Source organism: Dreissena polymorpha, chromosome 7 (assembly GCF_020536995.1).
Source record: "Dreissena polymorpha isolate Duluth1 chromosome 7, UMN_Dpol_1.0, whole genome shotgun sequence".
In the NCBI taxonomy this organism is placed as follows: Eukaryota; Metazoa; Mollusca; class Bivalvia; order Myida; family Dreissenidae; genus Dreissena; species Dreissena polymorpha.
Window position 1 is genome coordinate 18380331 of NC_068361.1, and position 26050 is coordinate 18406380.

Below are 26050 nucleotides of genomic sequence, written 5' to 3' on the forward strand. Positions count from 1 at the left end.
AGGCATGCTTAAACAATGATGTCACGCAGAAAGCTAAAAACGTGTCTGTAGGTTATGTATTTAAGCCGGGCCCTCACATTTTAAATTTGTCTCAAAACTCCTCAGATGTCTACAAATGCACAAAACAGCCTTCTGCTCAAAGTTAAATGGTGATATATATGATGTTGTTTAACACATGATTCAAAATGGCTGATGCAAGGTTGGTTTACATAATTGTATATTTCAGAGTCGCTGTTTGCAATGCTTTACATACTGCATCCAAAAAAAATGGATGCATTCCGTTATAAACTCGTGTGGGTTATCTCGTTCACATGAGATAGGTTATCGTTACCATGACCTACTTAGTACTTCACACAAGATTGGTTTGTCATTTCCATTATCGACTTTGTACTTCCCACATGATTGTTAAACCCTTACCATGAACTACGTAGTACTTAACATGATATACATAGGTTGTTAACATGACCTACGTAGTACTTCACATTTGATAGATAGGTCGATACCACGACGGTAAAGTGACGGTAAATAGAACAATTAGAATCCACGATTGTCATGTGGAATATTATATTACTGTATATAGAGAATAACGGGTTACTGCCCAATAGTGTTTGTATAAATCAGGCTTATAATAAATAATTCGTGCTGAGCCTGATAAGTTACAAAACTGTAACCTGTTATTTTGTTAACCATACCTCTCCGTTCCATTTTAAAAGGGATAATGAAAACAAAAATCGCTACGACGCTGCATTTTTAACGGGAATGAATATAATAGGGTGACTTTTGACGTGCTAATAATGAGCTTAATATTTGTCGAATCAGTTTTGTGCGGGTTTTATTGCCTTTTGTGTCTAAAATATGTTACATCTAGGAACCAAATTCTTTTGTTAAATCCTCCCCCCCCCCGGGTGGAAAATGGTACCATGTGAAATTGAAATTAGAAGGCACAAGGTACCTTTTTGCGCCAATAGGGCGAAATCTGACCCCTGTTTACTAGAATGATGACTTTATAGTTCATTCCGAGTAATATGACTAACCTCCAAACATTGAATGATATGGCAACTTCCTGTTGAACGAATATTAAAATATATGTACATGTAGCATTATATTAGGCAGATATCAAAGCAATAGTCTAATACAAATTAATACTTGACGGAGGATGAAAGCGACACACAACTATACATATACCAATACAAAGTCCACATAGAATGTTTGCTTACAAGATATACTGTCTTAACCGTAAATTTAAATCACTAGTCGAAGTTCGCTTTATGAGCAGTTTGAACATGTCTTTTTTTCGTACAGCTATATAGGATATATTTGGTATTCAACCTTGAATAAACCATACGTTAACCAAACTACAATAACTTTGGCCTAATAGTCCGACCTGCGAATCTGTAAAACATATAAATATCACTTAAAGGGGCATTTTCACGTTTTGTAAATTGACGGAATAAAAATAAATTGTTTCAGAATCGCACATTTTTGCTGTAGTTATGATATTTGTAAGTAATACTGAACATTTACCATGCTCTAAAATATCCATTAAATGCATCTTTCCACGATTTAAAAACCTGAAAATTATAAAGCGTTTCAACGCAAAACGATTGAAAGTATAAAATACCTCACTGATTGTTTGAGCACGAATGGCCAAGTGGTCTCAGCGATAGACTTTTACTCCAGGGTTCAGTGGTTCGTGTCGTGCCCAGTTTAGGATTATTTATTTATTTAATTTTATTATTGTTTTTTTTTTACTGGAGCTTTTAGACCCAATCTTAACATTTATCAATATAAAGCATTTAATGGCAAACTTCAATACATGCCAAAATCTGTGAAAAGGCACCTTTAATAGTAACTTAGTAGGTTAACACGGCACGCGGTTTAAACATATGGAAATCGAAAGTGGTTTTGTAAAGAAATCACAAAATGGCGTCTAACTTGAACAATTCGCAGCAAAAGGGATCAGACGTATTTTACGACGTTTGTTGTTCTGTTTGCGAAGAGGATGGGATACATAATGAAGGACTGTTTCATTGTAAAATATGTTTTAAAACATACTGCGACGAATGTGTGAAAATGCACAAAAAGCTACATAAGGATCACGCGGTGTCAGCGAAATGTGACGGTGAAAGCTGGTATGTTGCGAACAAAGTGGACGATACTATAGAGTTATGTGAGGAGCACACGACTGAGAAACTAACGATGTTCTGTGAAGATCATGAACAGTTGCTATGTCAATTATGTCTCCTCCTGAAACACAGGTCAGTGAGTATTGATATAAATTTATGTTAAGGCCAAGTACAAATCATACCTGTTTCACGTGTGTGTGTGTGTGTGTTTGTGTGTGTGTGTGTGTGTGTGTGTATCTATATATTCTACCACCACCACCACCACCACCACCACCACCACCACCACCACCACCACCACCACCACCATCACCACCACCACCACCTCCACCACCACCATTAATTTAATGTAAATCCAGCGTTATAAGTTAAACTTTAGTAAATATAATATTTAAAACACTTTTCTTCTTAATTTTAAAGTGTAGTAAGGGACAGGGCCCCATTCCCAAAATAATGAAAAAAAACGACTGTAATTTCAAAAATACTTCTACTAATAATGATAATAATTGTTATAATAATAATAACAATAATTACTATAATTATATGCTATTATGATTATCATTTCTATTATTATGCCCCCCTTTGAAGAATAGGGTGTATATTGCTTTGCACATGTCGGTCGGTCTGTCGGTAGGTCTGTCGGTCCGTCCACCAGGTGGTTTCCGGATGATAACTCAAGAACGCTCGGGCCTAGGATCATGAAACTTCATACATTGATACAGGTACATTGATCATTACTTGCAGATGACCCCTATTGATTTTGAGGTCACTATTATGATTATCATTTCTATTATTATGCCCCCCTTCGAAGAAGAGGGGGTATATTGATTTGCACATGTCAGTCGGTCGGTCTGTCGGTCGGTCTGTCGGTAGGTCTGTCGGTCCCTCCACCAGGTGGTTTCCGGATGATAACTCAAGAACGCTTGGGCCTAGGATCATGAAACTTCATACATTGATACAGGTACATTGATCATTTCTTGAAGATGACCCCTATTGATTTTGAGGTCACTAGGTCAAAGGTCAAGGTCACGGTGACCCGAAATAGTAAATGGTTTTCGGATGATAACTCAAGAACGCATATGTCTAGGATCATGACACTTCATAGGTTGATTGATCATACATCGCAGATGACCCCTATTGATTTTGAGGTCACAAGGTCAAAGGTCAAGGTCACGGTGACCCGAAATAGTAAAATGATTTTAAGATCATAACTCAAGAACGCATACTCCTAGGATTATGAAACTTCATAGGTAGATGGATCATGACTCGCAGATGACTCCTATTGAATTTGAGGTCACTAGATCAAAGGTCACGGTGAACCGAAATAGTAAAATGGTTTTCGGATGATAACTCAAGAACGCATACGCCTAGGATCATGAAACTTCATGGGTAGATTGATCATGACTCGCAAATGACCCCTATTGGTTTTGAGGTCACTAGGTCAAAGGTCAAGGTCACAATGACCCGAAATAGGAAAATGGGTTTCAGATGATAACTCAAGAACGCATACGCCTAGGATCATGAAACTTCATGGGTAGATTGATCATGATTCGAAAATGAACCCTAGAGATTTCGAGGTCACTAGGTCAAAGGTCAAGGTCACGGTGACCCGAAATAGTTAAATGGTTTCCGGATGATAACTCAAGAACGCTTACGCCTAGGATCATGAAACTTCATAGGTACATTGATCATGACTCGCAGATGACCCATATTGATTTTGAGGTCACTAGGTCAAAGGTCAAGGTCACGGTGACCCGAAACAGTAAAATTGTTTCCGGATGATAACTCAAGCACGCTTTTGCCTAGGATCATGACACTTCATAGGTACATTGATCATGACTCGCAGATGACCCCTGTTGATTTTGAGGTCACTAGGTCAAAGGTCAAGGTCACAGTGACATAAAACGTATTCACACAATGGCTGCCACTAAAACGGACAACCCATATGGGGGCATGCATGTTTTACAAACAGTCTTTGTTATTAGTAGTATTAGTATTATTATCATTCTTATATCATCAATATCATTATTGTTGTTAGTATTTAAATATTAATTTTTATCATTATTGCTATTTAAAAAAAAAATCTTCTCCATCGCCCTTATCATCATGTTCATCTTCATCATCACCATTATCGCCATAAATTAACATCAACATTATCAGCATGTCGTAAGACTCGACATAGAATAATCAGAATAATCTACACCCATACGTCTCTCGTTTAACGCACATTTGCATTTCAGGCAATGCAGTAAGGTGTTTACATTGGCTGAACAGGCCAAATCAAACTCACAACGTATACCCCTTGTTCAAGTGACGAAAGGGATAGAAAAGTCGCAGAAGCGTTTAAAGGATATGGTGGACAGAGGAAAAGATAACATAAAATCACTTAAAGCTTCTTACGAACACATTTGTGAAGAAATACTTGATGCACGTCGACAGATCAACGAGAATCTTGACCGACTTCAGCAAAACACCATAAGAGAATTGGAATCAATTCACGAGCGCTTAAAAAATTCCATTGAAGATGACACCAAGCGATGCTTAGAATTGATTTCAAAGTTAAAGATATATGGCGCTAAGCTCAAAGACAATATGTTACCTGAACGAACGTTTATTACGTTAAGAAAATGTATTGATCAAACTGCTGCAGCAGATTCACTCCTACAAATCAAGATCAAGAATGATGGACCTGATATTAAATTCCAGCCTAACCGTGAATTGATTCAATGTTTTGCAGACTGCACTGATCTTGGAAAAATCACCTTAGGCGAGCCACAACATAACGTTGATCCAAACAAGATTGTCAGCATCGAGGACAAGTTAGAATATATTGTTCGAACAGCTACTGATAAATACAGATGTGCGATTACGGTTATATGTTCGACTTCCAACGGGGATCTCGTCATTGCTGACTTAAACAATAAATGCGTGAAACTCCTTAATCAGGCGTGCAAGGTGATTGATCAAGTTCAGCTTCCTACTTATCCGTGGTCCATGTGTAGCATTTCCTCCTTCGAAATGGCGGTGACTGTTAGCAAACCTAAAGCCGATGCTCTTGACGAGATTCATTTATTACGGGTAGATGGCGGAAAGATTATACGCAAACAGGTTCTAAAAATGAATCATGTCTGTTATGGAATTGCGCATGTCGATGCAGAAGTGTTTGTGACTTCCGGTACTGCGTTGTACGAATACACAATGGACGGACGGTTAGTTAAGAAGTTATACGAAGATAGTACTGGACAATTCCGAGGTGATATATGAGTACATTATTATTTTCCTTGTTTCAGGGATGCATTGCACTTTGTGTTAACATATGCATGAACTTTATAAAGATGAGATCTAAGCGTAGATTGTATCAATACGGCTTTTAATTAAATAGGGCATGCACATGGTGAAGGACCGACTTTAATGTTCTATAAGAGTTACAATGACGTTAATTGAAATCATGCACTCTAGTCCTGTTCCGAAACGTCTTCTCCGATCAATTAAAATTGTTTGACAGGTATTTCAATTATCAAAGTATCTTAATCGTGACATTAATGAGTTATGTACTAATAATGTTGTTTACAACAAAAGAAGCTTAACACACTAAGCATCACATGCGGTCCCAATTTTTCAAAATTTCTTATATTTTTTTAAGAATAACTGGCTTAAGTCTTTAATGTAATAAAGTCGTAATACTGTTTAAACGTTGATTTAGTTTTTTTAAATAAATATTTTCCTATTGTTTATTTCAGGTATTTTTCTATTTAAAGGTTATACATTTGAACGATAACTGTTTGCTAACTATTGATATGAGAATAAGTGAGCTTACGCTAATACTATTGAGAAAGAAATACTAATATTCAAGATTTCGTGCCAGATTGTGTATGTTGTGTTCCTCATTTAGTTGTAGGTGTTGGGGTGAGTCCGGATGGGAAGATGATCTATGTGACGGACTTAAGAAATGGCATTCTACGCACGCTGACCAGGGATGGATCAGTCACAGCTACGTTCCAGGATCACGCATTTCAACGTGACTTCTTGAATACAGCTAACATACATGTGGCAGCCACAGGGCAGGTTTTCGTCTTTGGTGACAACTCCATAAGTCAAGTGGATACAGTCGGCAAGACAATCCTCAATACCTTCTCTGTTGACATTGCATACCCTGCATCTGTCTACTTTAATGAAGAAACGAGAAAACTTATAGTTGGATTTTTGAACCACGACAACATCAATGAGTTCAAAACAAAAACAGTTCCGACTTTTTAATTTACAAAAAAGCAAATAAAGAAAGTAATTACAGCATTACGTAATTTATACTATTATTCATTTATTAACCGAATTTCTATTTCAATACATTAAGAAGCTTTTATAATTTAATTCAACCGTTTTATTATTTTCCTTTTTTGTACAATTTTACATGAACGGTATTTACGTAGTGCATGTAATTTACTTTCGGTAAACGGTTGCGATTTTATTAATAGCATTGAATTTTGGTTTTTAAGTGCATGTTTGTTTTTGTATGTATTAAAGTTTTTTAGACTTTTATTCAGATTTAATTTCATATCGTCATTTAAAATGTGTCCTAGTTAAAGTCATGACAGTCAGATTAGCTACAATTAGACCTGATCAAAACATGGAAATAATGTCATTCATTATAGTTAGCTCACCTGAGCATGAAGTGGTCAAGGCAAGCTATTGTAATCACCCTACGCCCGTTTTCTTTCAGCGTGTATTGTGCTTTGTGTGCCATCAACTGTTAGCTCATTAACATTCTAGAGTTAACATGTTTTATCCGATCTTGATTAAACATTGGTCAGCATATTTATCTGGACAATGAATTAATATGAGTCACGTTAGCGTAAAAATAGGTTACCATGTAAAATGTTAAAAAAAACACAATTGTTACCACTTTAAGGCCTTATTTATTACTCATTCATGATAAAACTTTGCCGGAATTGTAATCCTTACATTGTCTAGGCCAAGATTGAATCTGGGTCCCTTGCTTCCCAAACTCAGGTCACCAGGTCAAATCTTTGAAAAACCTTGTTACTAATCTAAAGGCCCAATATATGACTCAAACTTGATGAAACCAGGACAAAATGTTTATATGACAATATAAAGGTCAGGTTTGAATCTGGGTCAGGTGTGGTCAAAAACTAGATCACTTGGTCAAATCCTTGAACTCAGATGAGCGCTATACTGCCTTCGCTGTGTAGACTTTGTTGACTAGATCGTGTATAAGATATTTGACTCCATAATATATTTCATCTGCAAAAATATTTGAAATTTGAAAAAAAAGTTGTGTTAGTAATGATTGTGAGTGAATATGTAAATAATATTGCTTTTTGCTAGTAGCTGTGAAATAAAGAGCAATTGCATACAAAATATTTAGAGTAATAAGATTATGAATGATTATGACGTGGTTATCATTCACAATTTTATTGTATTATATCCGGTTATCGTCGTTATATCATATAAAGATAGTGTATTGTTGTTACTAATCACGAAGTCAATCAAAGCCTTAAGGAACTTCTATCTTTCAAATGTTGTAGATTTTGTATTTCATAAATTAAAATCACCGTTTAGAGTCCCTCTTTTGGTTTTGTTCCAAATGGATAGACAATATGCTTAATGGGAATTGGAACATATTTAAAAACTGAATGAATAATATCATCGTACCCATTGTTGGTCAGTCATTGTAAGCAGGGATTACATATACAAATTCAATTTATAACTACCGAGTTGTTTATTTTTAGCGTCAATAATTGAATGCACGTTAATATTTCTTGTATATATTGATAAATTGATAATGTGAAACAATACTACCATTCTTGAAGGAATGTGAAAATTATGTCAAGAATAGTGTGATGCACCTGCAGAATTTTGTCAATTTGTTCTTTAAACTTTGCATCAACCAAGTCTTGATAAGCTGGAGTTTCACTTCTTTATATTGAGCTATCTACCTTGTTTCAAGATAAACACTTCAACGTGTAATTGCATCTATTCCTTAAGAGTAATGTACATGAACACATTTCACTTGATTAACTGCGTGAATTTGTATCTGGGTATAGATCAGTACAAAGAGAATAACAGGTTACTGCCATGTAGTTGTGTAATTTATTAGGCATGAAGGCGAAGAAAAAAGTGAATGGCGAGGCTTGCCGAGTGGTTGTTTTATACGTGTCGAGTATTTTTTTATGTTTATTATAAATTCAAGTAAGGATTTTTAAAGAAATCATGAAATATAATCAAGCTGAATTTAAAAAACAACAACAATAACATGAATATGTTTTTTGACGTTTGATTTGTTTACCAAGACGTCATGAGCACTTTCGTTTTTTTTTAAATGTGTGTGTGTTGCATCTTGTATCTACATAATATAACAAATTGGTATCAAATTGTTTGTGTTGTTAAGTAGAAATATGACCTGCGTCGAAGCATTGACTCATATAACAACTTCCGGTATACGTAATAATTTTTTTATCAAGTATGAAAAAAAGAGAATAACAGGTTAAGCTAAGAATAAATAAATGGCGAGGCTTGTTTTTATTCGTGTCGAGCCTGATATTTTACATAACGATAAGTAACCTATTTTTTTTGTTTATCATAACTTTACGCCGCCATTTTGAACGAATTATTAAAAAGAACTCTTCCGCTCTGCACCTCTGGCGGGAAATATTTGTAAAATAAGTTTGAGCAGTTTTGATGATTTGTGTGTATTGAATGTACTACATCTTTGTATCAATTCGTTTGACTTGTTAAATATGTTTCATTTTTCTGCCGAAATTGAATACTTTACATTTGATTTCGAGTAATATGTCGTACCTCTATATATTGACTGCGCCTCTTTATCTCTTTATCATACCACTATATATAACTTATCACACCTGCGTTGATATCGGCTTGATACAAAGGTGCCTATTTTATTAAAACACAATATCAGAAATTGTTCAGTTGGTGAATGTTTATATGTTAGCCTATAACGCTTCCAAATCAGGCATTGGTACCACTCCAAGCGCCTTAGAAAAATATAATTATATGAGCCGCGCTCTGTGAAAAGGGGGTTTAACGCATTTGCGTTAAGTGACACTCCGCCTTAACTTGGTTTTTCGTAAGAAAAGGCTTTCTTTACACAAACAATATCATAAGGGCGGAAAGTGTCGTCACTGATTAGCCTGTGCCGACTGCACATCTTTAATCTGGGACGATACTTTACAATATCAGAAATTGTTCAGTTGGTGAAGACTTTCTTTACACAAACTATATCATAAGGGCGGAAAGTGTCGTCACTGATTAGCCTGTGCCGACTGCACATCTTTAATCTGGGACGATACTTTACACACATGAATTCAACGCTCTTTTTACAGAGCACGGCTCATTTGTTCTGTTGCGTCTATTCTGACAAGCATTGTTTGTTATGATTTTAGAAGCATGAATGTTTTTGGTTTATTTTATTATATCAGTTATTCTTTTGTTTAAAATGATGTACATTTAGAGTTGCTGTGTGTGTAAAATTTTTATATACGATTGTTTTATGTTAATTGTCGTTTAAATACTATGTTATTATTTTGTGTTTTTTTTTTCTAATTTGCTACTGGAATTTTCTATTTGCGTATATATGGTCCAAATAATACATGTTTGTATTCGTTCATTGAACTAATAATTCTTTTCTGCATGATCGTATTATTTTATGTATCCTTATACTCGCAAGCTTTAGTTTGGCCTGTGTACCTTCCCCAAGTTATATTTTGGACTGTGTTTCCAATAAAGTACTTACATGTATTATGATTACCAAGCATTTACTTCTAACTGTGTATTTTTCTGGTCCGGATTTACGAATGTCGGTGTTGCTACGAAGCGTATACCGGCACATCACATATACATTAAACTGATTGACAGACGTCAAAACTCACTTACAGATCTTCCCATCATGCAGACATGCGATTAAAACAAATGGCTTAAAAAGGTATTGGTAAATGTAATAGGGCGCCATATACACAAAGAGGACTCTTACCATTGAGGGGATATATAATAACTCATCAACTCAACTTAGATTTGACGTAACCAAGATGACACACTTGTCTCTGCTTATATCGTTGGATAATAATAACTCAACCACATGGACTCATGAGCTTTGTAAGATCAGATAACGATTTTTTGCATATCGTACGGAGGTTCCGGAGATAATATATTATCGAAACTATATCGTAAAATCGTGTCTTTGTCACATAAATAAATCGTAATCGTCAACGTACTGTCATGTACAGAATCTTAATTCAGCTCATAATTAACTTTGCACGACCTTTTGTAGTGCCAAGATTGTGTATCCTCGTGCATTTAATAATTTAATAGACTTGCTTACAGACTTAAAAACTACAATTTTAGATATTTTATCACAAGTTCCACAATTTAAAAAACTGTAAATAAGACAACGAAGTAACACAAATATCGCAGACTCATCCTGTTATTGTGTTGGATGAAACATTTAACATTGGCGACCGTCCTAGCAAAACTTTACATGAATAAATATAGGATCTTGCACAAGTTGTCATATAATACCATATTTTATTAAACGAGTTCAGAAATTTTGTTAGTAAGCGAGCCTTTGTCGAGCTTACTAACGAATTTCCTGGACGAGTTTAGTTAAAATATCGTATGATATGACAACGAGTGTCAGATCTTTTTTATCACTTAACGGAATCCGGATAGGGCCAAGTTGAGTGTCGCGTGTCGACCTTCGAGGTCGACACACGACATTCTCGCGACATTCTCTCGACGCTCAATACGACGCGTGACAATCATGCGACAATCAATATTTGAGTGTCGCATATCGCGCTGGGTTTAAGAAAAAAAATTCGCAGATAATCTTGACTGTCGACTGATTTGTCGCGCGTCGTATTGAGCGTCGAGAGAATGTCGCGAGAATGTCATGTGTCGACGTTCGAGCGCGACACTCGACATTCTCGCGACATTCTCTCGACGCACGACAAATCAGTCGACAGTCAATATGATATATAGCGAGAATGTCGCCTGTCGACATAAAATCACTAGGTCAACACACGACATTCTCTCGACGCTCAATACGACGCGCAACAAATCAGTCGACAGTCAAGATTGACTGTCGACTGATTTGTCATGCGTCGTATTGAGCTTCGAGAGAATGTCGCGAGAATGTCGTGTGTCGACGTTTTAGCGCGACACTCGACATTCTCGCGACATTCTCTCGACGCACGACAAATCAGTCGACAGTCAATATGATATATCGCGAGAATGTCGCCTGTCGACCTAAAATCAGTAGGTCGACACACGACATTCTCTCGACGCTCAATACGACGCGCGACAAATTAGTCGACAGTCAAGATTGACTGTCGGCTGATTTGTCATGCGTCGAGAGAGCGTCGAGAGAGCATCTAGAGAATGTCGTGTGTCGACCGGTGTTGGAGTAATTTTTGCAAACAATCTGTTATAGTAACTTTTTCAGCATAAGTAAAAATAGCGGCATCTAGTAGCAGCAATAACAGCAGCAGCAGCAACAGCAGCAGAAGCAGCAGCAGCAGTAGCGGCAGCAGCAGTAGCAGCAGCAGTAGCAGTAGCAGCAGTAGCAGTAGCAGCAGGAGTAGTAGTAGTAGTAGTAGCTGCTGTAGAAGCAGAAGCAGCAGTAGCAGTAGCATCAGTAGCAGCAGCAGCAGTAGCAGTAGTAGTAGTTGTTGTAGTAGTAGTAGTATCTGCAGAAGAAGCAGTAGCAGCATTAGATGCAGTATCAGTATCAGCAGCAGGAGTAGCAGCAGCAGCAGCAGTAGCAGCAGCAGTAGCAGCAGTAGCAGCAGTAGCAGAAGTAGCAGCAGAAGCAGTAGTAAAAGTATTAGTAGTTGTTGTAGTAGTAGTAGTAGTAGTAGCTGCAGTAGAAGCAGAAACAGCAACATCAGTAGCAACAGTAGCAGCAGAAGCAGTATCTGAAGTAGCGACAGTAGCAGCAGCAATGGCAGTATAAGTAGTTGTAGTAGTGTTAGTAGTAGTAGCTGCAGTAGAAGCAGAAACAGCAGTAGCAGCAGCATCAGTAGCAGTAGAAGTAGTTGTTGTAGTAGTAGTAGTAGCTGCAGTAGAAGCGATAGCAGCATTAGGAGCAGCATCAGTATCAGCAGCAGGAGTAGCAGCAGAAGCAGTAGCAGCAGCAGCAGTAGCAGTAGCAGAAGCAGCAGTAGCAGTAGTAACAGTATTAGTAGTTGTTGTAGTAGTAGTAGCTGCAGGAGAAGCAGTAACAGCATCATCAGTAGCAACAGTAGCAGCAGTAGAAGCAGCAGCATCAGTAGCAGCAGAAGCAGTAGCAGCGGTAGTAACAGTAGCAGCTGTAGCAGGAGTAACAGCAGTAGCAGCAGTAGCAGGAGTAGCATCAGTAGCAACAGTAGCAGCAGTAGCAGCAGCAGCAGTAGCAGCAGCAGTAGTAGCAGTAGCAGCTGTAGCAGGAGTAACAGCAGTAGCAGCGGTAGCAGTAGTAGCAGATGTAGCAGCAGTAGTAGTAGAAGTATATGTTGCAGTACTAGTAGTAGCAGTAGTAGTAGTAGTAGTAGAAGTAGTAATAGTAGTAGTAGTAGTAGTAGTAGTAGTAGTAGTAGTAGTAGTAGTAGTAGTAGTAGTAGTAGTAGTAGTAGTAGTAGCAGCAGTAGTAGTAATAGTAGTAGTAGTAGTAGTAGTAGTAGTAGCAGCAGCAGTAGTAGTTATAGTAGTAGTAGTAGTAGTAGTAGTAGTAGTAGTTGTTGTAGTAATAGTAGTAGTAGTATTTGTAGTAGTAGAAGTAGTAGTTATAGTAAAAGTAGTAGTAGTAGTAGAAGTAGTAGTAGTAGTAGTAGTAGAAGTAGTAGTAGTAGTAATAGTAGTAGTAGTAGTAGTAGTAGTAGTAGTAGTAGTAGTAGTAGTAGTAGTAGTAGTAGAAGTAGTAGTATTAGTAGTAGCGGTAGTGTTAGTGATACTGGTAGTATAGGTAGTGGTAGTGGGACTGGTGGTAGTGGTAGTAGTAGTTGTAGCAGTTGCAGAATCAGGAATAGTAATAGTAGCAGAAGCAGTGTAGTAGCAGTTGCAGCACCACCAACAGTAGCAGTTGTAGTAGTTGTTGTAGTAGCTGCAGTAGAAGCAGTAGCAGCAGCAGCAGTAGCAGTATCAGCAGTAGCGGCAGTAGCAGCAGCAGTAACAATATTAGTAGTTGTTGTCGTATAAGTAGTAGCTGCAGTAGAAGCAAAAGCAGCATGAGCAGCAGCAGCAGTAGCAGCAGCGTTAGTAGCAGCAGCAGCAGTAGCAGTAGTAGTAGTTGTTGAAGTAGTAGTAGTAGCTGCAGTAGAAGCAGTAGCAGCATCAGCAGCAGCATCAGTTTCAGCAGCAGGAGTAGCAGCAGCAGCAGCAGTAGCAGCAGTAGCAGCAGCAGCAGTAGCAGCAGAAGCAGTAGTAGCAGAAGTAGCAGCAGCAGTAGAAGTAGATACAGTACTAGTAGTAGCAGTAATAGCAGTAATAGCAGTAGTAGTAGTAGTAGTTGTAGTAGTAGTAGTAGTAGCAGTAGTAGTAGTAGTAGTAGTAGTAGTAGTAGTAGTAGTAGTAGTAGTAGTAGTAGTACTACTAGTAGTAGTAGTAGTAGTAGTAGTAGTAGTAGTAGTAGTAGTAGTAGTAGAAGTAGTAGTAGTAGTAGTAGTAGTAGTAGTAGTAGTAGTAGTAGTAGTCGTGGTAGTAGTAGTAGTAGTAGTAGTTGTTGTAGTAGTAGTAGTAGCGGTAGTGGTAGTGAGACTGGTTGTAGTGGTAGTGGTACTGGTGGTATTGTAGTAGTAGTTGTAGTAGTAGCAGGATCAGGAGTAGTAATAGTAGCAGTAGCAGCGTAGTAGCAGTTGCAGCACTACCAACAGTAGCAGTAGTTGTAGTTGTTGTAATAGTAGCTGCAGTAGAAGCAGTAACAGCAGCAGCAGTAGCAGTAGCAGCAGTAGCGGCAGCAGGAGTAGCAGAAGCAGCAGTAGCAGCAGTAGAAACAACAGCAGAAGCAGCAGCAACAGAAGCAGCATAAGCAGCAGTAGCAGCAACAGCAGCAGTAGCAGCAGCAGCAGCAGTAGCAGCAGCAAAAGCAGCAGTAGTAGCAGTAGCAGCAGTAGCAGCAGTAGCAGTAGAAGCAGTAGTAGTATAAGAAGTAGCAGCAGTCGTAGTAGTAGTAGCAGTACTATTAGTAGCAGTAGTAGTAGTAGTAGTAGTAGTAGTAGTAGTAGTAGTAGTAGTAGTAGTAGTAGTAGTAGTAGTATAAGCGGTTGTGGTAGTGAGACTGGTAGTACTGGTAGTGGTAGTAGTTTTTGTAGTAGTAGTAGAAGCGGTAGTGATAGTGAGACTGGTTGTAGTGGTAGTGGTACTGGTGGTAGTGGTAGTAGTAGTTGTAGTAGTAGCAGGATCAGGAGTGGTAATAGTAGCAGTAGCAGTATAGTAGCAGTTGCGGCACCACCAGCATTAGCGGAAGTAGTAGTTGTAGTAGTAGTATTAGTATTAGTAGATATCAGTAGTAGTAGTAGTAGTAGTAGTAGTAGTAGTAGTAGTAGTAGTAGTAGTAGTAGTAGTAGTAGTAGTAGTAGTAGTAGTAGTAGTAGTAGTAATAGTAGTAGTAGTAGTAGCAGTAGTAGTAGTAGTAGTAGAAGTAGTAGTAGTAGTAGTAGTAGTATTAGTATTAGTAGATAGCAGTAGTAGTAGTAGTAGTAGTAGTAGTAGTAGTAGTAGTAGTAGTAGTAGTAGTAGTAGTAGTAGTAGTAGTAGTAGTAGTAGTAGTAGTAGTAGTAGTAGTAGTAGTAGTAATAGTAGTAGTAGTAGTAGCAGTAGTAGTAGTAGTAGTAGAAGTAGTAGTAGTAGTAGTAGTAGTATTAGTATTAGTAGATAGCAGTAGTAGTAGTAGTAGTAGTAGTAGCAGTAGTAGTAGTAGTAGTAGTAGAAGTAGTGATAGTAGTAGCGGTAGTGGGAGTGAGACTCGAAGTAGTGGTAGTGGTAGTGAGACTGGTAGTAGTGGTAGTGGGACTGGTAGTAGTATTTGTAATAGTAGTAGTAGTAGAAGTAATGGTAGCAGTAGCAGCAGCAGTAGCAGCAGCAGCAGTAGCAGCAGCAGCAGCATTATTAGTACTTGTTGTATTAATAGTAGTAGCTGCAGTAAAAGTAGTAACAGCAGCATCAGTAGCAATATGGGCTTCCATCCTGAGCTTAGAACCAGAAGAAAACGTGTTTATTGCATGGAATTTCAGCCGAATAAAAATATTAAAGTGACTTGAACACTAACACGTGGGTGTAAAATAGAGTTAACCCAAACGACCATACTCGCAACAATCACGCACCAATGACTGAATTTTGACTACTACTCTAGTAGTGCTATTATTACTGCTGCAGCTACTACTACGACAACAACTATTTCTACTGCCAATGCTGGTGGTGTTGGTGCTGCTTCTGCAATGCTACCGCTACTATAACTTCTACTACTTCTGCTACTACAAATATTACTGCCACAACTAGAAGTCCCACTACCACTACCACTATAACCAGTCTCATTACCACTACCGCTACTACCCTCACTACTACTACTACTACTACTACTACTACTACTGCTACTACTACTACAATTTATTGCTAAACTAGACGGGTCAGTAAATAACGCAAAGTCGTTCTGGTCTCAAATTAAATCTCTAACAAGTACTAAAAAACAAGTAAACTCAAATATAACACCTAAACAATGGTATGACCATTTTCAGGAGTTGTTTGCTAATGAAAGTAACGAAGAACAAAATACAGAAACCATTGACCAAAATCATGATCAAACAGATGAAATAGATCCCATTCACGAAATGATATTAAATTCCCCTATAACAGACGAGGAAATCACCGAAAGGGCTAAAAGCTTAAACTGTAAGAAAGCTGCAGCTGGTGATCTTACTCCACAGCATTTTAAATATGCAATGCCAGCACTTTAACCATACCTACGTAAGTTATTCAATCGCTTGTTTACTAATAAGGAATTTCCTGAGGCTTTGTCAAAATCGATACTAATTCCTATCCATAAAACAGGAAGCATTAATTCACCAGATAATTATAGGGGTATTGCTCTGCTAGATATTTTTAGCAAGATATATATCTCAATACTGACAAAAAGGCTTACATTTTATTCCGATGCTTTGTCTAAACTATCTGAAGCACAATCTGGCTTTCGTGCTGGGTATTCAACAACAGATAATGCTTTTGTTTTATACTCTATCGTGACTAAATATTTAAGTAGAAAACGCAGACCAATATACGTGGCTTTTATCGATTTCAAAAAGGCATTTGACTCAGTAAATAGGGGTATATTAATTGAAGTCTTAAGAAAGAACAATATACGAGGTAATTTATTAAACGCGGTACAAGCTATATATTCTTCTGTCAAGGCAGTTGTTCGATTACAGTCCACGTATACAGAGTCTTTCGAATGTTCGATAGGACTAAGACAAGGTTGTAGTTTAAGCCCCATTTTATTTGCGATGTTTATACATGAGCTTCATGATGTCATGGTTGCAAATGAAATAAGAGGAATTCAGTTATTTCCAGAACTTATAGAAATATGTATGTTGATGGTTGCTGACGATATTGCTTGTATCTCAGATACAGTAGTAGGTTTACAGAAGCAACTGAATGTGCTACACACTTTTTGCCAAAATAATAAATTGACTGTTAACACAGAAAAGACAAAAGTTATGGTTTTTAAAAATGGTGGTCCGCGTTCAATAAGGGAAAAGTGGGTTTATAATGGCAACAATCTAGAAGTTACCAATGGATTCTGTTATGTCGGTGTATTTTTCACAAATCGACTCTCGCTATATAAAATGGCAGAAAATATGTGTGCCAAAGCTCAAAGAGTTCTGGCTCATTTTTTTGATTCTTTTGGCGAATTGCCATACCTACCTGCAAAGACATTTTTCAAAGTTTTTGATGCAAAAATATGTTCTATTCTAATGTATGGTTCAGAAATATGGGGTTTGAAACAAAGGCAATGCGTTGAACATGTACAAATGTATGCATGTAAACGATTCCTTAATGTAAGTCAAGGAGCATGTAACGATGCGGTTCTAGGAGACCTTGGCCGTTTTCCCATGCACATATATACTGCAAAACGGTGCATAGCTTATTGGTTAAGAATACTTTCATTGCCTGATTCAAGATATGTTAGGAGTTGTTACAATATGCTAAAATATTATGATTCTATCGGCCAATGCAACTGGGTTACAGACATTAAACATGTCTTATACTCAAGCGGTTTTTGCTATGTCTGGGAAAATCAATGTGTTTTAAACAATAGACATTTTTTGTTAATGTTTTTAAATAGATTAAAATACCAGTATATTCAAACTTGGAGGGGCAATGTTGCTACCAACGCCAAACTAGCCTTTTATATGGACTTAAAACAAATATATTCTAGGGAATCATACATTGATGTTGTAGACGTTTCTAGGTTTAGGAAAGCTCTAGCCATGTTTAGAAGTTCGTCTAATAGCCTAATGGTAGAGAAAGGTAGATATCATAATATTGGTAGAGAAGAGAGAACATGTGTTTTCTGTGAAATCGTCGTTGAAGACGAATTCCACTTTGTTTTTATCTGTCCATTGTACGAAAGTATTCGTCAGAAATATATTCCTCAATACTATTTACAAAACAAACACTACTTCAATTTTATAAATTTACTTTGCTCTACAGATATGGCAACAATCCGTAACCTAGCTATGTATATATACTATGCTTTCATGCAACGAGATGAATTCGTGAAGGGTACAGAGTAACTCATCATCATTTCTTATATATACTTTGCATTTTTTGTTTCTTATGCGCGTATAGTAATGAGAAACTGTGTAGACATAGAAAAATGCACTTATATTTGCCAATTTTATGTATATATACTATGTTTTCATGCAACGAGATGAATTCATGAAGGGTACAGAGTAACTCATCATCATTGCTTATATATACTTTGCATTTTTTGTTTATTATGCGCGTATAGTAATGAGAAAATGTGTAGACATATAAACATGCACTTATATCTGCCAATTTTATGTCAAATAATGTTTTGATGTTGATGTTTGTTAGTTATAGAATTATAACAATGTGTACCAGTTTTGTTTAAGTGAATTTGTCTAATTCAACTGTGAATTATGTATCCTGTCATATTATAAATGCAAAATATGGACAACCCATATCGGACGCCTCGAACTAGAGGCATGCGGCGTGGATCCTCCATATTTACTCTATGTTTATTCATTGAGAATACATTGTCATTTTATAAGATCTCCTTAATTCGAATATGTTCTATCCTTGACTAACCATTGTATATTATGTTGTTTATATGTTGTATATGGGCCGGTGGCCTTATGTACGAAATAAAGAATTGGAACTACTACTACTACTACTACTACTACTACTACTACTACTACTACTACTACTACTACTACTACTACTACTACTACTACTACTACTTCTATTACTGCTGCTACTGATGTTGCTGCTACTGTTGCTGCTACTGCTGCTGCTGCTTCTACTGCTGCTACTGCTGCTGCTGCTACTGCTGCTGCTGCTACTGCTGCTGCTGCTACTCCTGCTGCCGATACTGCTGCTTCTGCTACTGCTGCTGCTGCTGCTACTGCTTCTTCTGCAGCTACTACTACTATAACAACAACTACAACTACTGCTACTGTTGGTAGTATTTATGCATTCACAGCCGTTAAGACGTTTTTATTGACAATGATAACATAAGTAATATACGAGCCTCGCTCTGGGAAAACAGCATTAAATGCATGTGCGTAAAGTGTCGTCCATTTGTTCTCTTGCAGCCAACGCAAGATTATCAGGGACGGCAATTTCAACTTTTAACTTTTACTGTATTTTCGTGTTAACGTCTGACAGTGTCCCATCTGTAGGTATACTATGATGAAGGCCTAACACTGCCTGCTATATAGGTCACCTATGATTAAGGAAAACCACTGACTATGTAACGATAGGTCACCTATGATGAAGGCCATGGCGACGCCAAAGTCGTTGGAGAAAGACGCGATGGACGTCGCAGTCGTCCGCTGATCCGGCGGAAACCAGACCGCTAACAGCTTTGAGGGAGCGGCATACGGAACTGACCCGCCGAACCCGATCAGAAGCGCGCCACAATTCGACAGCCTGCAACAAATCCACAAACGTTACTAAACAGGTTAAGCAGGCCATATGTTTCTTCCTCACTGGATGTGTTATAGTTTAACCGTATTTACTTTTTGCGCGATTGCTTTGTAAGCCAACGACTTCTTGAAACGCTATCGAGTCATTTTCCTGTGAAGGCTCAGTACTCGGGATCTTTTTGGGCATGTTAAAAAACGCCTCCACGGTGAGGATCGCACCCATGACCTGCCGGTCAGTAGGCGGACTCCATATTCACTACGCCACGGCGATTAACGGATGTTTCATAGACTCATAGAAACATACGGAGCTCACTCCGTGTGTGTGGACATGTTAGCGCCTGGCTGGCTTACCACGTCATGGTGGCGGGCTCCATGGTTATACACCGGATACGGCAGCCCAGCGCTAACAGGAAGCCGAAGATGATCAGGGAGATGCGTAGGCCTGAAATAAACCGGGAAAACATGCGGAAAAACATGCATGTGAGCAGCGTTCAATGAAAACTGAGCGTACTGATTTGCGTAAAGTGTCATCCCTGATCAGCGTGTGTTGTTCTCACAGGCTAATCAGGGACGACTCTTTCCGCATTGACTGGATTTTTGTTTAGAAGAGACCTCCTGTAAAAAAGAATTTCGTTAAGCGGAAAGTGAGCGATATGCACAGGCTAATCTGTGATGACACTTAACGCATTTAAATCCAATGAGGTAACCTGCGGTCGCACCTTTCACATCCATGAATTAGCACATGGGTATCACGGTAACTGTGGAGGCGATGTTGCCGTAGTTGGCCAGCATGCCGATGTTTCTGTCCTGACAATTGAACGTCACTTCCGCCGACTCCGTGATCGGACTCCACGTGTTCCAGGTGAACGCCGGTAGAAATGCAAGGCAGGGATAGGGTAGTCTTATGTGTTTGATCTGTGGGACTATGCAACAATATTTCAGTCATAAAACTGAAGTTAGTCATTTGGTACTAATCTAGCTTTATAACTACAATAAACATTTAAACACGTGTTACAGGCGACCGCCTGTGGAAAAGCATGACAGGTGTAGTGTTTTGCTATGATTTTGAAAAACAAGGCAAGGATAGGGTTTTATGGATCGTGTTGTGTTTTGGGGTTTCGCCATATTAATTAGTATGTCTGTAATATTCAGTCATAATTATTTAACTTCTAGGCACAATATTATGACAAACAAGAAATATCTTTTTAAAAAGATATACGGCGTTGATTGTGGTTGGAGTTGGTGAAAGGAAAAGAGTTCAATGAATGAGATCAAAGATAGCGAATGTCTTTTTCTGAGCAGTTCTTAGCTGCATCACACGCAGTACGGTATGTTACGCGGAGTTTTCGCGCCTTATTTTACATTATTACATATTGCTGGTCATAAACCTGTAGATAAAAAACAGTAAACCCAAAGAAGAATGGAAGTGAAATTAAAACATATGAGTCAACCGGCCACACGCGAAGTATCCGTATATATTTTAAATATTTATACGCGCGTTCTTCGAACAAACCTGTTTTAGTGGTTTGTCGGGCATTGAAATTTGATTCGATTTTTAACAGTATCGAGAATCATCGCGCTCATGCTTAATAAATTAGTCAATATGGTGGAATAATTCTTGTTAAATTAATCCAAAAAAATATTTATCATTGTATTGTTGAAAACACATTAAGAATCTTTTATTGACATACCATAATTAAATCGCTGAATATCTCCATTTAATATATTTCTGGTCTAAAGAAAATTCCTAGTTCACGCGATAGCGTCTATATTACATAACGATTGTTTTACTAGCCGCGAACTGACCCTGACACCTTGCGGGTTGTAATGCAATGCATTTAAGTGAGGCCACGCTTCCACTGCTGGAACGACGGCTTGTTTAAAACTTTATACTTTTACATTTTAAATGTTCAATTTCGAAAACAATTTAAAATGGTTTGGCCAAACGAATATCAGGGTAGGGTAAAACGATACATTTATAAACTTAAATATACTAGAACACAGACAGGAATATGGAAGTAATTACTATATATGAGAACATAGCCTTTAAGTACAAACGCTCTAGCGCTGTCAATCCTCTGAAAATAGAAGGTGCACGCACAAACTGTATTGATGTCGAGTGTTGAGTGTAAGACTTTCTATCTGTCAAGCCTTTTCATTAGAGATAAATTGAGAATACTAGGTCGGTGCCGAATAAAGCAAAGTTTATAATGCGAGGCTTAGAAAATCAGATTTTCGTGCCGAGCAAGATAAACTTTGCTTTATTCGGCACCGACCTAGTATTCGATTTATCCCATCAATTTTCTTAGTCGTAAATTATTTCTTTAAACATAGAATAGGAAAATCGAACTAGACGGAAAATTCCAAAGATATTTTAAGCAAACATTGTTTCATTATTTTAATCGTGTCGAGCCTAATACATTACAAAAAGATCAGTAACCAACCTGTTTTTTCGTTTATCATACCTCTACGTCCCCGATTTTTAAGAAATATTGAAAAAAAGAGACACTAAACAACTGCATCTTTAGCGTGAAACTACATGCATTGTGTCGTATGACGTGTTAATAATGACGTCACGAGTACGCGCACTTAATATTTGTAAATAATGTTTATTTGCTTTTTGAGTTGCATTATGTGATAAAACTTGGTATCAAATTGTTTGTTTTGTTGAATCTGATTCGATTTTACTAAAAATGATTACTTTATAGTTGATTCCGAGTAATATGAACATTCTTCGCCGCGCGTGACAGCTATATTTCAGCACTGCTGAAATAAAGGAAAATTTATTCCACAGTGGTTTATTTCGACAATGCACGTCTGATGATGGGATAAAATTGTTTCATGCTGAACACGCAGTTAAACAGTGTTACAAAGACGCGGTCATGTTTCCAATGTTCTGGTGGTATGCTCAAATCAGCCAATGGAATAAATTAAGTGTATTTATACGTGCCTAGCCGCGGGAAATTTTATTTGAATTTTATTGGACACTTACAAAGGTCAGGTAAGGTCAAAAGTGACGTTAAACAGCTACGCCGAAAAATGATCACTAAAAATGTTAACAACACATAATGCATATGTTATTATTAGAACCTTAGATTAATGTATGGGGGATAACTCATTGAGAGTTCCACGTGTTCCCGGCGAAATCCTGTGGAAAAGCCGGTCATATATATGGTTTTGTTATGTATTTGATAATCGCTCTGTGCAAGCCAGTCTTACTCTTTCCGCCTTAACTGAGTTTTCAGTAAGAAGATACTAAAACGAACAAAATAGCGTACAGCGGCACGTGTCGCAACTGATTAGCCTGTGTGGACTGCGCAGGCTTATCTGGGAAAACACTTTACCCACATGCATTAAGCCCTGTTTTCTCAAAGCAGAGCTCATTGGGATTGTTGCGGTATTCATTCATATTTCAGTCATATTACTTCTATTAGCCATGTTCTGGTAAGATAGGTTTGTAAATACAATTATCATTTGTAATGTACCGAAATGCGTCGTAAACAATACATTGTGCAAATAGTGTTTAGAATCTGGATAGTGTGTTATGGTCAAGGCAATACTCTCTAATTCGGCGTGAATATGTTCAAATGAATTTACTAAACGTTTGATTGCTTTCTTATAAATACTCACGTTTGCAATAAAATTTGATATATTACAATAAAAAATTGTAAATTGAAAAAATTCTAAAATGAAATTTAAAAGTATACGGATATTTACGTTTTATTCGTTATAGACACAATTTCTTGTAATTCTTCAAGTGCTTGTTTTGGCTGGCAAACGATTCATATTTAATCTTTGAGAAGTTAATAATGTGAGCCGCGTCTTGGGAAAACTGACCTTTAATAATTCATGTGCGTAAAGTTTTGTCCGAGATAAGCTGTGCAGTACGCACATGCTCATCAGGGACGACACTTTTGACTAGATTGAAATTTCGTTTAAACGAGATTTCTTTAAAATAAATAAACGACGGAAAATGTCGTCCCTGATTTGCCTGTGCGGACTTCACAGGCTTATTTGGGATGACAATTTACGCAAAAGCATAAGTCCGAGTTTTCCAACAATGGACCTCAGGGTACATTTTGAATTAGATTACACTCAATATCATACTTTCTTTTTATTAAACAGCGCAATTTTACCTGTATGAAGCTTCCAAGACTGAACACAAATATAATGTACCAGCGCCGCTTAAATACCTCTGTTGTCGGGATCGGCTCCTGGACACTTCCGGTACCTGGGGAGCCGCTCCCGGAGACATGTTCGCTGTTTCCAAAGACGACCGCACCATGCTTCGGGACGGCGATTCCATAGCCTGCCAACCGGGTACTTCCGGCGCCTGCGTTGTCCGCCCTTCGCAAGAGTTGTCGCTCGCCGATTTTGTTCGTCGGAGCGACTGCCCACATACCCGAAAGGAACGGATGCTACTCACCGATGCACTAAGAAGCCACGGGGATCAGCAACTGTTAAAGAACATTCATTCACATCCTCTGAATTGTCTTGATTAAATGGGCCTTTTCACAGATTTTGGCATGTTTTGAAGTTTGTCATTAAATGCTCTATATTGACAAATGTAAACATTGGATTTAAAAAGCTCCAGTAAAAAATCAAGAATAAAATTTAAAAAAGGAAAAAAATGTAGCCCGCAGCAGGGCTCGAACCAGTGACCTCCGGAGTAAAAACCAATTAGACCGCTCGGCCATCCTGCAAAGTATGTCTAATAGACGTATTTTTCACTTTATATAAGCAATCTTCGTAATTTCACAAAATTAAACGACAACAGCAGAACTCTCCAAATTATTCAATCGTTTCGCGTTGCAACGCTTTATAATTTTCAGGGTTTTAAATCGTCGAAAGATGCATATAATTTCTATATTAGACCATGGTAAATGTTCAGTATTACTGTTTCCTTACACATATCCTAACTAAAACGAAACTTTGCGAATCTGAAACAACTTTTTTCAAAAATGTTAATTTACCAAAACGTGAACAGATCCCTTTAAATTCATTATTATATTTGCAGACCTCTTTTTTTGAAACAATAGGGCCTTGTTAATGGTATTCAATTATCGAACATGAACCATTTGTGTGATAATCAAAATCACATAAGTATTACATCAAACCTTTACCAATATACGATGTCTAGTAATGTCCATATGTCCAGCTTGCTCGTTTTAAAAAGCAATAAAGCGTCTAGACTTGATAACATTGTATCTAGAATACTTAAACTGTGCAGTAATACCATTGCTAATTAAATTACTTCAATGATTATTGAACGTATTGAGAATGGAACTTTTCAGGACCAAATTAACACTTTCGCACAAAGGTTCAGATATCAGTCATGAAAACAAATGTGTAGGCTAATTACCTCACTCGAAACCATATAACAATCTTTGAGAAATATTTGAGAAATATTTGAGAGATACAATGCAATGAAAAACTAGATATATTTTCTCTCAGATTTAACAACTAGGGCATGCAGATTTGTTTGTAAACAAAAGCGAAGGCATTGATGAAATACCGCGAGATAAGTCGACATGCATGTTACGTACTTGATTTTGACCTTCGAATTAGGCGAACACAGATCATTAGAACTTTAAGATGGTAAAGAATCACTACACGTATCGTCTGTTTTCAATGTGAAGCAATTCTTAACAGACACAAGTTATAACTATAAATGGATAAAGAGATGCATTATCAGTTTAGACTTGACGGTTATAATATACATGTATACACGATATGGATTGTATCATACATGTAGATCTATATAGAATATTTACCAACCATGAACGTGTTAACAAGACTAACAATGAACACAATACCTGTTATCTCAAATATGTGGTGCTACAAGCTTTGGCTGGCCACATGATTGTGATGATTTGGATAGAAACCAACACAAACCCTTTCTTGAATGTTGTATGTCCATTTAGAAACGTATACATAGAACTTACCGCACGAGAAATTACTTGGTCACCGCATCAAGTTTGAATGTACCGGTTACGATAAAAGTGCGTGTGACCGTACAATATCGTCGATATGGTCGGTGAGCAGGGTATTGACATTAGAGTGTTTGAGCGGCAGGCAGTCCGATTAACACAGTGTGGTTGGTACACGCTCTTCTCACCGAGACGACCCGGGTTCAATCTCCGATCCAGTAATCATATGCTTTTGGTTAGTAGTCACAATACCGGGCAGTTGGGGTCTCCTCCGGGTACTCCGACTATCTCCTACACCACCAAAATTGACAATCTGTCAGTAACGACGAAATAGCTGAATACTGCAATTACCGGTATAACACTATTCGTCACAACTTTCGTGAGTCTCGTAAGCTACTTAGGTACATGTATGGGTGCGAGAACACACTCTAGATCCACCCATTATTAAACCTCAAACTTCGAAATGAACACACACACGTTCAATCAGCAAGCAATTTACTACTCATCAGCGAATTTTTAAAATTTATTTCCAGAAGAGTGTTTGGTAAGTCGAAACAACCATACACATGGTCCCGAGAGGACGTGGAGAGTATTTTCTGGAATGTGGCGAGAACGTGGGTATGTAGCGACGTTATGAGCATGCGCAATACTTACCGTTATTAGTCTAAGTTTTCGGACACTTAAAAATAATTTTAAAAAGTCGTGACCGAAAATTTAGATACGGTAAATATTCAAAAAATGCAGGTGTCCGAAAATTTAGAGACATTCAATGTCCGAAAAGTATAATGATATTGAAATAAAACCAATAACTCAAATCACAATAGTGTTT

At 37.6% G+C, this 26050-nt stretch overlaps 2 protein-coding genes and 1 pseudogene across 2 annotated transcripts in view; 2 read left to right on the forward strand and 1 right to left on the reverse strand.

The window, feature by feature from the left end:
• Positions 1 to 6921, forward strand: part of LOC127837787 (tripartite motif-containing protein 45-like) — a 96952-nt gene extending 90031 nt beyond the window's left edge. The window contains exon 4 of the transcript XR_008029466.1: positions 6893 to 6921. The gene's annotated coding sequence lies outside the window, so the exon portion shown is untranslated. The remainder of the gene's footprint in view (positions 1 to 6892) is intronic.
• LOC127837813 (solute carrier family 49 member 4 homolog) overlaps positions 1 to 20973 on the reverse strand; it is a 97919-nt gene extending 76946 nt beyond the window's left edge. The window contains exons 1-2 of the mRNA XM_052365219.1: positions 20011 to 20973; positions 19643 to 19733 (exon numbers count right to left, since the gene is read on the reverse strand). Of these exons, the coding sequence (XP_052221179.1) occupies positions 19643 to 19733; positions 20011 to 20023 (104 nt within the window). The 5' untranslated portion in view covers positions 20024 to 20973. The remainder of the gene's footprint in view (positions 1 to 19642; positions 19734 to 20010) is intronic.
• Positions 1 to 26050, forward strand: part of LOC127837791 (G-protein-signaling modulator 2-like) — a 149909-nt pseudogene that overhangs the window by 60021 nt on the left and 63838 nt on the right.